This window comes from Astatotilapia calliptera, chromosome 10 (assembly GCF_964374335.1).
Source record: "Astatotilapia calliptera chromosome 10, fAstCal68.1, whole genome shotgun sequence".
Taxonomy (NCBI): Eukaryota; Metazoa; Chordata; class Actinopteri; order Cichliformes; family Cichlidae; genus Astatotilapia; species Astatotilapia calliptera.
The window spans coordinates 8,438,425-8,453,843 of NC_137431.1; the positions used below are offsets into that span (position 1 = coordinate 8,438,425).

The following is a 15,419-nucleotide window of genomic DNA, read 5'->3' on the forward strand; positions in this document are numbered from 1 at the left end:
TTAAGTTACTCTTTTTCTCCAATTGATCTTTCTGAGTTAACTTCAATAATTACTTCCTCCAAACCATCAACGTGTCTTTTAGACCCCATTCCTACAAAACTGCTCAAAGAAGTCCTGCCATTAATTAATTCTTTGATCTTAAATATGATCAACCTATCTCTAATAATCGGCTATGTACCACAGGCCTTCAAGCTGGTTGTAGTTAAACCTTTACTCAAAAAGCCATCTCTAGACCCAGCAGTCTTAGCTAATTATAGGCCAATCTCCAACCTTCCTTTCATATCAAAAATCCTTGAAAGAGTAGTTGTCAAACAGCTAACAGATCATCTGCAGAGGAATGGTTTATTTGAAGAGTTTCAGTCAGGTTTCAGAGCTCATCACAGCACAGAAACAGCTTTAGTGAAGGTTACAAATGATCTTCTTATGGCCTCTGACATGGACTCATCTCTGTGCTTGTCCTGCTAGACCTTAGTGCAGCATTCGATACTGTTGACCATAATATCCTATTAGAGCGATTAGAACATGCTGTAGGTATTACAGGTACTGCACCGCAGTGGTTTGTATCATATCTATCTAATAGACTTCTGTAACCGGAAGGTCGCCGGTTCGATCTCCGGGCTCTCTGTCCTGGTCGTTGTGTCCTTGGGCAAGACACTTTATCCTACTGGTGTTGGCCAGAGGGGCCGATGGCGCGATATGGCCGCCTCGGTTCTGTCAGTCTGCCCCAGGGCAGCTGTAGCTACAACCGTAGCTTGCCTCCACCAGTATGTGAGAGTGAATGAATAATGGCATTGTAAAGCGCTTTGGGTGCCTTGAAAAGCGCTATATAAATCCAATCCATTATTGTTATTACTCCAATTTATACATGTAAATGGAGAGTCCTCTTCACACACTGAGGTTAATTATGGAGTTCCACAGGGTTCAGTGCTAGGACCAATTCTGTTTACATTATACATGCTTCCCTTAGGCAGTATCATTAGAAGACATAGCATACATTTTCACTGCTATGCATATGACACCCAGCTCTATCTGTCCATGAAGCCAGATAACACACACCAATTAGTTAAACTGCAGGAATGCCTTAAAGACATAAAGACCTGGATGGCCGCTAACTTTCTGCTTCTTAATTCAGATAAAACTGAGGTTATTGTACTTGGCCCTGAAAAGCTTAGAAATATGGTATCTAACCAGATTCTTACTCTGGATGGCATTACCTTGGCCTCCAGTAACGCTGTGAGGAACCTTGGAGTCATTTTTGACCAAGACATGTCCTTCAACGCACATATTAAACAAATATGCAAGACTGCTTTCTCCCATTTGTGCAACATCTCTAAAATTAGAAATATCCTGTCTCAGAGTGACGCTGAAAAACTAGTTCATGCATTTATTACTTCCAGGCTGGACTACTGTAATTCATTATTATCAGGATGTCCAAAAAACTCACTGAAAAGCCTTCAGCTAATCCAAAATGCTGCAGCAAGAGTACTGACAGGGACTAGGAAGAGAGCGCATATTTCTCCTGTTTTGGTTTCCCTTCATTGGCTTCCTGTTAAATCCAGAATTGAATTCAAAATCCTGCTCCTCACATACAAGGTCTTAAATAATCAGGCCCCATCTTATCTTAATGACCTTGTAGTACCATATCACCCTATTAGAGCACTTCGCTCTCGCTCTGCAGGTCTACTTGTAGTTCCTAAAGTATTTAAAAGTAGAATGGGAGGGAGAGCCTTCTGTTTTCAGGCCCCTCTTCTGTGGAACCAGTTTCCAGTTTGGATTCGGGAGACAGACACTATCTCTACTTTTAAGATTAGGCTTAAAACTTTCATTTTTGCTAAAGCATATAGTTAGGGCTGGACTAGGTGACCCTGAATCCTCCCTTAGTTATGATGCAATAGACGTAGGCTGCCGGGGGATTCCCATGATGCATTGAGTTTTTCCTTTCCAGTCACCTTTCTCACTCACTATGTATTAACAGACCTCTCTGCATTGAATCATATCTGTTATTAACCTCTGTCTCTCTTCCACAGCATGTCTTTTATCCTGTCTTCCTTCTCTCACCCCAACCAGTCGCAGCAGACGGCCGCCCCTCCCTGAGCCTGGTTCTGCCGGAGGTTTCTTCCTGTTAAAAGGGAGTTTTTCCTTCCCACTGTCGTCAAAGTGCTTGCTCATAGGGGGTCATATGATTGTTGGGTTTTTCTCTGTATCTATGAAGCGCCTTGAGGCGACTTTTGTTGTGATTTGGCGCTATATAAATAAAATTGAATTGAACTATAAATCCAGCTTGAGGTGTTTATGTAAACACTGAAACAGGTTTGCTTGCTGCAAACATTCACACTGGATCCTACATTAAAGAACTCTGGTACTCCGGCTTCCTCCCACAGTCCAAAGACATGCAGTAAGTGGGGTTGGGTTAATTGGTGACTCCAAATTGCCCATAGGTGTGAATGTGAGTGCGAATAGTTGTCTGTCTCTATGTGTTAGCTCTGCAATAGACTGGCAACCCGTCCAGGGTGTACCCTGCCTCTACCCTGGTAGCTGGGATAGGCTCCAGCCCCCCTGCGACCCTGACAAGGAGAGAATGGATGGATGAGTGGAAGAAAGAAATGATGGGTGACAAAAATCTTTTTTTTTTTTTTTTAGATCCAGGAAGATACAGAACGGATAATATTTTATAAAGTACGTCAGTTATCTTTAAAAGGGAACACAATGATGCTTTTGGTAACTTACCACCATCTGCTGAGCTGTGATACAACTTCATACGCTCTCATTTATCTTTCAGATAAAATCCCCTGAATATTGTTGAAAGACTCAAAAATGTTGTCAAAGTAACAAGATTGCGTTTTAGGTTTTATTAGTCCAAATATTCTAAAGATTTAAGCTAATAAAACCTAAAAGACTTAAAAGCAAGTCTTTTTGTGTATTAAACACATTATTTCATTCAAATAACTTAAACTAACAGCTTCAGAGGGAATGTTTTAATGGTAGATCATTTCCACATGACAATGACACAATTAAAAATGTTCTCACGTCAACCTTTTTCCACAGTTTTCCCTTAAGGTAAGCTGGATTTAAACAGGTTATTTTTTGCACCTTCCTACCATTCATGTAACACTTTTCCATGTAAGAAAATACAGCATTTTAAAACATATTTGGCAATACAGAAGCAAACCCAGTAAGATTTCCTCCACAAAGAAATTTAATAAACCTTTTATGCTGACACGTGGATATCCTAGCCCTCCAACCCCCCAACATTTTTTTTTTTTACTAAAACAACCCAGAATGTTAACAGTCTATACAGCTAAAGGGCATAATTAATTCTGAAAAAACATTACAATCTTATCATTGGAACAGTGTGTTTTCTGCTAACAAACATCTCCTAACTAAGCAAGATAAAGATAATTACATAGTGGAGTAAGGAAAAAAGGAACGGCCATTTCTGAATAGAGTTTCGTACTGATACCAGGTATCAAATCTTTAGGAATTACCAATTAAGCAAATTTCATCCTAAGGAAGGCAAGCACAAGTGCCTGTTGCAGTTCTTCGTTTTACAAGGCTATTTACTGTTGCTTGTCTTTGGCTCAAGGCCTAGTGATCAAACAGAAGGCACTTTCGTTGGCATTGGTGATGCAACTAACATGGCAGTTTTACCTCAGGGCCTAAATGAAGATTTGTGAGAATGTAGCAAAGATTATGCCTTGACCTTGATTTTAGAGTTACATCATCAAGGAAATGGTGATCCTTTTACCTGGCAAAGATTTCCCAAACTTTTGAATAAACATCCATCAAATTTCTTTCTTGTAGTCTTAAAGTAACTTTACACAAATGGTGTAATGGGCTTTCATGACTGGAATCTTAGATATTGTACGCTTCTCAGTTCTATATCAGTATTCACAGGAACCATACTTTTTAACTAGCAATCTGTCAGTTATTTAAATTTAAAAAAAAAAAAAAGACTTCTATGGATTCACTTGCACAAAACTTGTGAGCGTGCAGACAAAGGATAAAAGAGTGTGGTTGGTAACCTCGTCCAGTGCTGAGATGAAAAACAACCTGGCATAAGCCAGGAAATACTGTAGATAGGGAAGTTCTTACCGAAGATGTACTATGAGACACTAACATTTAAAGGACTTGAATGGTATTCGCTTCTTTTTTTTGCTACTTTACCACCAATCACATTTACAGAACTGGCAACCATTTTTCAAAGCAAACCAATATTTGAATGAGGTCTCCTATTCCAGGCAGCCACTCATCTCCATTCTGTTTTATGCAGCATGGAAATTCAATTTTCACCAGTTTTCATACTGGCATAAGGGAAACCTAAAATTCCATTATTAGCATGACCCAAGTGGCTAGAGGTGATTGGGTTCTGGGTAATTGATCCATTTTGAATCTTGCTTTAAAAACTTTAAGAGCATTATCAGATACCATCAAAATCAAAGTGAAGTCTATATTAAAGTGGCCCCATATGCTCTTCTCTTGGACTCCATTAGAGTAGCTTTGTGTGACTTATAGTTCAAAATGATCCTCATTTATCTTAGCCCCTTAGTTCATCCATATGTTCAGGATCCCTCTGCCCTCATGAACAGAAGGGTTGAACCAAGTGTGTGGATCTTCTGCGCTCATCGTCCGGACCATCAGACTGAGACGGCCACATTAGAGAATGCCACTCTCATTCATACCATAAAGAGTCAAGAGTGGGAAAATGACCCGACACCGGCTCTTTAGAGCAGTCTGAAACCTGAGCTTTTGTCTCACAGAGATTACTTGTACATTGACCTCATTATTTAAAACTTTGGCCACGTTTAATACAAGCATCCACCACTGTAACAGTGTTAGCATCACAGGTCCATTTTAAGCTAGTAGGCCCACACTGGACATGCCCAAAAAACAAATCTCAACATGACTGTAAAGGATTAAATAATCATCATTTCACAAAGAAACAAATGTCTGCCTGGAATGCAGGAAAAACTATAAGAAATTATTATAAAGTGTACCTTGGAAAACAGAGGCGTAGTAAATGAGTCCCAACATACAAGAACAGAAATTATTTCACCAAAAAAAAGAAAAAGGGATCACCTGAATTTCCATTTTCATACACAACCAATGACTTTGTGATTTATCACATCACCAGTAGTAAATCACTAAAATGACTTGTGACTATGACAGTTGCTATCAACACTTGAAAACCCTCAGAACGATGGAACAGCTTTGTACGAGACCCTGAATTATACTACAGAGGAATGGAGAGGATCAGGGATGAAACTATCAACAGGCTGCTTTAAGACCACAGATGAATCACATTATTACACTTTTTATGACTCTTACTGATCTTTGACAGTGGGTGCAAGATTGTCCGATGGCCAACATATGCTAAAAGCCAGGAGATGGTGTACCGTGCACGTGACAAACAGGATACTTAACAGTGGACAGCAGTCTGGATGGAAGGGAGATGATGGTTCTACTCCCTCGTTTCACTACATGCTGCGCTCGCCTTCTCCATGTCTGCTTAGACCTTCCAATGGTGGATTAGAACAAACAACAGTGATCAGGTTATCTTTTTCTACTGGAACAAAACCCAAGTAACCACCCGTGTGGTTAACACGCTGCTTGGCTTTCTTACAGATCTCCCACCAATCACAAAGTAGTGCATTTTCCAAGTTTTGTTCACATCCTGCAAATGAACTGTAACTCAGCTTGGCAAGATCACTGTTACTGTTCAAGTGATAATCACATGTATACAAAAGCCCAATGAACATTAATGAAGTGGGAACAGAAAAATAAAGAGTTGCTTCTGCCACTAGGCCGCTCCTGCCCTTGAACAATCACAGTGTAGCAGGCTTTGCTACCTTTATGAGCCTATTAGGGAGAGAGAAACACTTTACTGGTATCTTAATTTACAAAATTGTGATCATAAAAATAAAGCCTTGGACCTGTGACAATAAAACAATGAGGAAAAAAACATCTGATGCAATAATATGACATCCCCCCCCCCCAAAAAAAAAGGAAAGGTAATTTACCGTAACACTCCTTTAGGCACATAATTCTTTATGGGTTTCCACTCGTGTGGTGGTCAGGAATGCTTTATCCACAAGAACAACAACAACACAAAAAAAAGTGAGGGTGCCTTTACTCAAACCTGGCAAAAAGAACCCACAGTTCCATTTTGAAAGACTTGTTTCTGTGGCTTCAGATGAAACAACCACGTACAACAAAGAAATTCACACACGGCTGAACTGCACACCCGACCAGGACGACAGGACAGAAGACATCCCGAACACATCTGAAGTCTGACCCACCAAACTAAGACCCTGATCACTTATTTGTAATTTTTTAAAATCCAGATTTTCTGTTGCTTTGTTGGTAGTTTTTTCCTTTTTCCTTAAAGGTTTGTGTCGACACTAAATCACAATCTAGTCTGGAATATTGCTCAGCAGCTATGTACAGAATTGCAAAACAAACGTTCTGACTGATCTACACACACACACACACACACACAATACATCTCACACTGTGCCGTGTTTTATTTTAGTGGTCCTCTTCAAAAAGAAATATACTAAAAAGTGTAAACATAAAAAAATAATAACACAAACTGTTGCCCCCTTCTCATAGAACCTGATTTGCAACTAAACGATAACCTAGTGAGTGTTTCTTCTAATTTTGGAACCCAATATTCGGCTCCGAGTTTTAGTGCAGATGAGCTGTGCAGCAATAGGAGCTTTCCAACCATTTCAAATCAAGCACCCTAAAAAAGGTCCTGTGTTTTTCTTCCACTTTCCAATTGTTGTTCAAATGAGAGCTGTCCTCTGCCTCTGGTTGTTTGCGTTGTTGTTGTTGTGTTCTCACCTCCCCCAAATCCGAGCATGCACGCATACACATGTACGCGCACTTTCACTCTCACACACACACACACACACACACACACACACACACACACACACCCTTCCTTAAGCGAGTTTAAAATGTTAAAACAAGGAAAAAGAAATTAAAGGAGAAAAAAGAAAAGAAAAATCATCTTTCACTTACAAATCCTTCCGTGTTTGCAATCAACAATGAGTTGTCAGGCCCAACATTTAAGTTAAATTTCTTCATTTTTTTTTTCTTTTTTTGAACACACAGCAGAATAAACATTGTTTGGAAGCAAGGTCTCCTGGTGGCAAGTCAAATGTTCAGAGGTCACATTTCTTTTTTTTCTCTGTTTGTTTGTTTCTCGGGTTTGTCTTGCCGTTCTTGGCAGCTCAGTCCTGCTTGGCCTGTAGCTGCTGCTTCCAGGCCTCATTCAAGTAAACCAATCGCTTGTAGTTGAGAATAAAGAGAATGAAGTTCAGCGCGTATGTGATGATGCAGATGATGCAGAAGTCCTTTAGGACAAAGTAGAGGATGTAACCCAGGTAGAGGGACCCAACCACCGACAAGATGGATGTCGTCATGAGAATGAGGGCGGCCATTGCACTGACAGTCATTCCTAAGGCAAGAAACACAAATTGAGGCTTAAACAGGTAACCATTAAAAAAATTAATAAAAAAATACACCTTCACACAATCTCCTGAGAGAGCTCTTGTCACAGAGCTTTCAGCCTCAGGCACTTCTGCATTTATATTGTGAGTCCTCGTGACGACATTCAGCCCGCACACTGAGCCAGCCGGCTGCTTATGTCATCGTGCTGTCACATGATGACACGTCCTTATTTTGTCAGTGTCTGCACTTCTTTTACACCAGGTTTGTACTCATAGGAGTCACTACTAAACACACAGGTATTCTCTTTTGCTACCGTTATTGTTTTAGACATTTATCATCATGATTTAGATCAAACGATGGGATGCAGCTTTGGTTCAACAATCACTAACAACTGGGAACAACATGTTAAAAAAAGCTGTATTCGATTCCACCAGCCTGCGGTGATAAAAACAAGGATTTTTACAGATGTACTGGTAAAGTTACTGCGTTTGTCAAAAGAGTGTAAGGACTGAATGATGGGAGGAAAGGCAGCAAAGATTTTCTAAGCACGCTCTTTCAAGCAGCTATAATGTGTGTTGCTCCTTGCTGTATCCACAGACACACACAGAAGTAGATTGTGTGTACTTTTGGGTGTCCCCATTGCCATCTATTGTAACTACAACACTGACTATGGATGTGAACTAGGGCTGGGCTATATCATACCGTTCACGGTAATACCGGTGTAATGTTGGGCAACGATAGGAAAATGAAATATCGCGATAGAATATGGGTAAAACGCAGATGCGCAGAGCCTTTGTTTACATAAGCACAAGGCGGCGATGCAGAATAAGAAGAGCGAAAGGGGATTGTTAAATGAAACGGATGAACCAGAATTGGTTTGTAAAAATCCTGCAACTTCAGTGGTGTGTAACTGGTTTGGCTTTCATCTGTCAGATGCACAACAAAGCACCATTTTTGGTAGCGCATGCTAGCGGGCTGTCGTTATTACCGTGTTTTTTGGAAAATACGGCACATTTTTCTGAAAATCGACAATAGTTGGGTTGCGGTCACGTGGTTCTGATGACGTGCGGAGGCAGCGTGATTTTTGAGTGGAGGGCGGAAGTAAACATGGACACTGTGGAGAGTCAGGAGAGCAGCTATTGTGCAATTTTTTTGTCAGCGGGTGGGTCCACAACCTTGGAACAAAACGTCTCCGTGATGGATACAGTTTGGTGTTTGCAAGGGTGAGTGTTTGTTCTTATATTGCTTTATCTTAAACACGCTAACAGTTAGCGGTAGCGGCTTTAACGTCAACAAACATGCCACATCCTTAGGACTTCGTTAGAGTGACAGTTGTTTGTTTCAAGGTAAACCATTCTCAGCGGTCTAACGAGACACCTCTGAAGACTTGGGTAATTGCAAAGGAGGATGGAGAAGTGATTGCAGCTCATTGCAATTGTATGGCAGGGTTAGTAGCCTGTTCTCCACTGTCACTAGGCTCAAATCCGGGCTCTCAGCCGTCTGTTGCATATCCAAAATCGCCTCTGCACATCGATGCTGTTCTGCCTTAAGCTTCATTCTTTTCTCTCGTTTGAGAACTGATTCCGATCTGGGTTTTCGTTCGTAGCCGAAATTGACCGTCGGAGCCCAGTCCTCCGACTCTTCGTCATCCAAAGCACTTGGGCAGCCTATAGTCCCAATTAAGTCAATATTAGACTACTAACTTAAAAGCACTAAGTAAACGAGAATTTAACGACAACCTAATGCTAATAAGTTCGTTTGCAAACATAACATTACCTCCCGACTGTAAACGTAAATTTAAAATCCATTTTTTCCTACGTTTTTCGGTTAGAATTTTCCATTTTTCTCCTCTTCGTTGGGCTATTTTTGGTACCCTAAAATACCGTTTATCAGTTTCTCTGGTCGACCTACTGGAGCATCCGTAAACACAACAGGACATAGGCATTTTGCGTACTGTCTGTCTGTGATTTTGCGCTTATCTTTTTCACTTCCGACCGCCAGTCAAATTTCGCGCTTTACGTCGACGTCACGTCTACGTCAAATGAAACCTAGCTATTCTGGTATGAATTCTGGTTGTGTTTACTGACCTCGAAACGATTTTATGTGGTACACGGCGCTCGGAAATCTGTCAAATTTTTCAGTACGACTTTGCACCGCTTGATGGATTGTCGGAGCATTACGCCTATCGTAGACAGGAGCCTCGCGGAGTGATACGTACTGTGGTTCAACATAATATTACCGTATTGTGTGTATAACCTATTAGGTTTTGTGGATATTATACATGGTTATGCTCAGGATATGTCGGCCAATTTCCACTGGAAATGCCTTTTGGTTAAACTGTCAGCAAGGAATTTGCATTTGCACTGTAAAAGTTTTATATAACTTTAATGATTAAGTGTTTAAGTGAAAATACATTGATGGGGTTTTTTTTGCACTAATAAAGTTGTGGAGTTGTAAAGTATTTTGTCTAGTGTCAATTATATCATCAGTTTTATTGTTATCGCAAATTTTCAAATGTATATCGTGATAAATATTTTTGGTCATATCGCCCTGCTCTAATGTGAACTTCATGCTTCAAAGACACTAAACCCTCACTGACTGAGTGAAAACAGATGAACCAGTGAAAGTTAACTGTGATACATCTGCACACATATAGGTGCCTCCATGTGTGAATAGCCTGCATCTGAGGACTGTGATGATCAGCACGCAGTAAGAATCTCAGATGGGTGTTAACAGATGTGCTTGATTTAGTAAGTGTTCACTTATAGAGCTGAAATGGATAAAAGTTCATCAGAATCTCAAACTTTGCTTGATTACCTCGACACAAATATTACTGTATATTTACTTCGTCCTCGCAACACGTAACTAATCTCTAGTTTCTTCATTACAGTTAAGGAATAAAGAAGCTAAAGATCCTCTGCAGGGACATCGCCAAATGTCACAACTATAGCAATAATTCAGTGTTTTGCAACGGCTGTTCTAACCTGCTCACTGGCATTGACCAGAGATTATGGCCCTGGTTATGCTGATTTTGGAGCAATGCTTACGTGCAAATATTTTCCAATCCAAGGCCATGCAACCAGTCTTTAATATGGAAATCTTTACCCACTGCAGCAGTTTGGATAAACTGGGATACTATTGTCCTAGTCAAATGAGTGTTAAATGCAGCAGCTAAAAGGACCTCTTGTTCAGTGCTAGGGCCAGGTGGCCGGGCAAGCCTACAGGCCTCCGGCAGGCTAACATGTCGAACCAGCATGACTGAGTCACATACGCCAGAGGGAGGAAAAACAATGTTCAAGTTAAAACAAGTCACACACAGAGAGAGAAATATTCACAATCACAGTTATCTGTCGGTGTCAAGATTAGAGTGTGGCAAACAAAACGATATCAGGCATCAAACCAAACAGAAGAAGGATAAGAAGTTTTCTAAAAACTCATCTCTGCAGTCCTATGGGAGGTCCAAAAACATTTCAATACAGGTCAGCAGGAAATGCTTCCTACAACACAAACTTCGCATTTAACTGCATTATTATCATTTATAAACTCCGTGTGATGTCAGTGTCATGTGAGTCAGGTTGAGGCAAAAATAGCTGTGTTACAGGAAAGCAACAAGTTGAGTCAGCACTTGCCTCTAGAGCAAAGGCAAAGAGAGATTTGTCATATATAATCCAAAACGTAATGACAAAGTAACCCACAACTGGGAACAGAGTATAGGCTTACCTAGAAGCAGCTGAAAGGCATAAAAGACAATCCCATAGACACTGTTGGGTTGGTTCAGTGCACTGTCATTTCCAAAAATTGAGCCCAGGAGTCCGAATCCTCGACCCCACCTAAACCACAATAGAATAAAATAGAGTTTATTCATGGAAATCAACATGCACAACATGCAACGAGGCAGACTGAAGTCAAAAGATATTACAAAAAAACAAAAAAACACTTCCTAGTGTTTGCTTCCTAAAATGCTGCAGTGAGGTGTTCATTTGAGTAAAATAACAGCAAATTATTACTCTCAGAAGAGCATTTTACTATTTAATAAACTGAACCTTTAAAAAAAAAAGGGGGGGGGGAATCTGTTTCAGTAACAAAAAACATTTATTGTTGGCCTGAAATTCAATAAACCAATTCCAAAATATGTAGAAAGGCAGCATGTCACAAAGACAAATCACTACGTCTTGACTTATGTGTTGCCTGACATGAAGCAGTTCAAACAGGAGGAATTTCTTTCTTCCTTGAGTTTCTGATATGCCATCTTTTCTTTGTATATGAAATCATTGTTTGTATTTTCTGGATGCCAAAGTATGCAGGATGCAGAATAAATAAATAAATGATTAAATAAATATGTGTGTACACACAGAGAGAGAGAGAGAGAGAGAGAGAGAGAGAGAGAGAGAGAGAGAGAGAGAGAGAGAGAGAGAGAGAGAGAGAGAGAGAGAGAGAGATGATGGGTAAGATCTAGGGCTGGGTATCGTCACTGATTTCTAGAATCGATTCAATTCCGATTCACAAGGTCCCGAATCGATTCGATCCACGATTCGATTTAATTCGATTTAATTCGATTCGATTCGATTTAAATCTGGGATATTTTGACAGTCAGAAATATTATAATTCAGATCAGTACATTTACATATTTTTGTATCAATAAAAAGGAAGCTGACACACGCAAGACTTTATCAAAGGTGTGAGCGTCACAGCAGATACCTTTGTGTCAAAGTAGCTGAAGATAAAACACAGAAAAACATGAAGGTGATTTTCCTGGCCTGGGATTTTATAAAAATATTCTGCAGTACATCAAAAACGAAAGAAAACCATTAATCAACATATGAACATTACCTCTGAAGTTACAGCGGTTTTATTAGAGACATGGTTAAGCGTTTTGCATTTTGAATAATTTTAAAAAGTTTAAATTTGTTCAGTATTGAACAGCAGAAATGAGGTTTTCTTTTCGGAAGAATGTAAAAGGGAAAAAAACAGCGGCTGACAGCGCTGTAAACAACAGTAGACTTGTGCGTAACAAGCAAGCGAATAATGAAGAAAGGGAAACTGTTCTTGAAGTACAGAGATAGAGAGAGAGAGAGAGAGAGAGAGGGAGGGAGAGAGAGAGAGAGAGAGCTGTGCATCGCGGTGGAAGCAAAACAGTAAAAGTCAGAGTGAATACATGACGATGTTTATGTGAATCTTCTTTTGCTGCTGGTTCGGTCAATATTGTTTGGAGAGAGATCAAACTAACAGCTTTAGAATCGGCGCATAAAGGGCGTGAACACAAAGCTTGGACCCGCCGACACATCAGAATCAGCAAGCTGTCGGCTTTCAGCCCCGACCGTGTCCTTGCCGTCGGGTGAGAAAGGCGACATCTCACTGATTCTGATCCGCGGGTCGCGCTGTGTGTTTAAGTCTATGTGCAGAATCCGTGTTCCTGCTCTCATTTACTGTCTTAACTGTTTGGTGGTTCTTGAAATTTTGTGAGATGTCACCAGAGATTCTGGCATTTCGGGCAAAATAAATTTATATTAAAAAAATCGATTCAGGATTTTAATGAATCGATTCAGGATTTTAATGAATCGATTTTACGTTATCCAAGCCGGAATCGATTTTAATCGATGAATCGATTATAAAAACCCACCCCTAGTAAGATCCAGTCCTGAAGAACTTCATTTTTTAAAGCCCCAATCCACATTGATCTATGCACTTGCTTATTTATCATTGTAAAACATAATTTGATAGAAGCATGTGTAAATGTCATTTCAATAACTCTGATCCATGTTTGACATTGTCCGACGTAACAACGCAATCCACCATGTCTCACAGTAAGAGTACTAGGAACACACAAAGGTTATGTCCTAGTGTGGACTTGCTTTTTGCAATCGCATTTCACTTTGTGAAAGCTTATTCTCCTTTTGTATAATGTATATTGTGTGTGCACCCTGTATATAATAAATTGTATTTTCCACATTACATGTCCTTCTTTCCATTCATTTCACTAGAGCACCATTGTGCCTAGTTCTTTAACTGATAAGCTGAGAAAAACAGACCCTTCAGCTCACAAAAATACAGGATGACATAAAGATTACACTGCTGGAAACCATAACTGATCAGACCAATGTAAGCAGCTCGATTTCTTCTTTAAAAGAAATGTTACACTTGGGCAGGCTTACATCAGTTGAGACAGACTCTCAAACGGAAAAGTCACCGACTCATTCAACAAATATGCAGTAAGTCCTAGACAGGTTGCATTCCAGGTGTAATCAGGGCCAGCAGTGCTTCTCATTCAAACAGGCCCAGTAGATGGTGTTATTGTACTTTATTAGAACTGAATGGCCACCAAAAGCTATTAAGCACCTTAACAGTATGCATACAAAAAGTGTATAATAATCATGAGAAAAAAAAATCTAAGTAATAATCTCTGGAGATGCACCTGTCTGGCAAGGATGCGTGATGCTACAGTCCCCTCCACTGACCTCTGGACTAGCTCTGTGTTCCTTTAGGTAACCAGGCTGTAGGGTTTTAGCTCTTTGGAATTATAATTGGTGACGTTAGCACAAGAGCTAACGACAGCTGTGTGACAGCCAAAGTAGGAGGTTAGTCATTTAAGTTATTTGACTAAATTCACCAACATCAACCCAGCAAACAAATGTCCCAGTTCTGGTCATCGGAGTAACTGACTTCACGTAGCAGCATCACTCATACATTCACAATAGCCTCGCTGCGCACAAGCTATCGGGAACTTTAATGCTATATAGTTGGTTTTAACATATGTTTTAGCTTTAAGACGTGCAAAGGACAGTCGGTCTGAACAGGATCCCATTAAAACTGACAGCGTTTATGACTCTGATGTCAGTTGGTTCAGAAGTGAAACTGGCTTAAATGTTAACCAACGGGTTTCGTTAGCTAATGGTTAGCAAAATTAGCTTCTTGGTGCTACAAAGCTAATGTGGCGCTTTAGAACCAACACCTACAATGGTAAAGTTACTTTTTCTAACTAATGCATGCATAACAGAGAGCTACCAGCCATGGCTTGTGATTAGCTTTTACGGTTGGGGTTAGCAGTCAAATGTTAGCAGAGTGCATTTGACAGTTTAAACCGCGCAGCCCTTCCCAGATTGTCACAATAGCAGGCAGCTTCATTGAGCGCCACTGTCGGCGCTCTTTGCTGAATTCAAATTACCTTGAGCTGAACACTTTTGAACAGCTGATGGAGCTGCTGACGTCGCACAGAGCTTTATAACTCGCATCCCGCGCCTTTTCCCTCTCGACGTGAAAAGCATATAAAGACAACAGTATGCCTAGCAGGCAAACAAGAAGCCTGGCTATTCTTTCCCACCGAGGGGTGGACACTCTCAGGACGGGCGCCGCCATCACTCTCTGGCCTAGCTGGAGACACGCATACACACGCAGCCAGCTCGCCTGTGAGACTCTACTGCGACGTGGAAAAGCGTCACTACGTGTGCCACACCGTCAGGGCGGGACGCTGGGCCGAGGAGGAAAACATCCCAGAAAATGCTGAGCGCAGATTTCTGGGAGAGAAGAAGCAGGCAAATAAACGATATTCAGGCCACGTGCCGCGTTTTATTTTAACATGAATGCATGTAAGAGTACTGGGGAGACCGGTATTTGTTGTATTTTGTGCAGATTTGTTTTAGAAATACATACAGCGCATTGCCCGTAAAACAGGAATCCACATGCTCTACTTAGGCTCCCTTATTTCAAAATGGTGCCCTATTTAGGGTACCTTATTGTATAAGAATGTCCCGCTTAAGCGGCCTTTTAATGTCGGCGCGTTAATAAAAATACATACTTTTCTTTTTATCGTAAAATCAAGTTGATTTGAAAGTTTTCATATATAGTCCTCGGACAGTCACGTGAGAGCGGAACATACAAATTGAAACAGAAACAAAAAATCATAATACAAGGCAGACACGAGTCGTTCGTACGCAGAGCTCATCTTTAGACAGAGCCATTCCACTTCC

The 15,419-nt window shown here is 40.5% G+C and overlaps 1 protein-coding gene across 1 annotated transcript; it reads right to left on the minus strand.

Annotated features, from left to right (window-relative positions):
* Window positions 1-2,960: 2,960 nt before the first annotated feature.
* On the minus strand, window positions 2,961-15,002 carry vkorc1l1 (vitamin K epoxide reductase complex, subunit 1L1). Its single transcript, XM_026181988.2, has 3 exons — window positions 14,618-15,002; window positions 11,176-11,285; window positions 2,961-7,462 (listed from the first exon to the last, which is right to left on the minus strand). Exons 1-3 carry the CDS (start codon window positions 14,806-14,808, stop codon window positions 7,236-7,238), a joined length of 528 nt encoding a protein of 175 aa, XP_026037773.2. The 5' UTR covers window positions 14,809-15,002; the 3' UTR covers window positions 2,961-7,235.
* Window positions 15,003-15,419: the final 417 nt, after the last annotated feature.

Bases quoted from the DNA above. Each gene is read 5' to 3' on its own strand.
- vkorc1l1 (XM_026181988.2), bottom strand. From the start codon at position 14,808: ATGGCGGCGCCCGTCCTGAGAGTGTCCACCCCTCGGTGGGAAAGAATA. The intron at 11,286-14,617 runs GTAATTTGAATT...ATTGTGGTTTAG, and splicing joins TCAAAAGTGTTCAGCTCAAG to GTGGGGTCGAGGATTCGGAC. The intron at 7,463-11,175 runs GTAAGCCTATAC...TTCTTGCCTTAG, and splicing joins TGCCTTTCAGCTGCTTCTAG to GAATGACTGTCAGTGCAATG.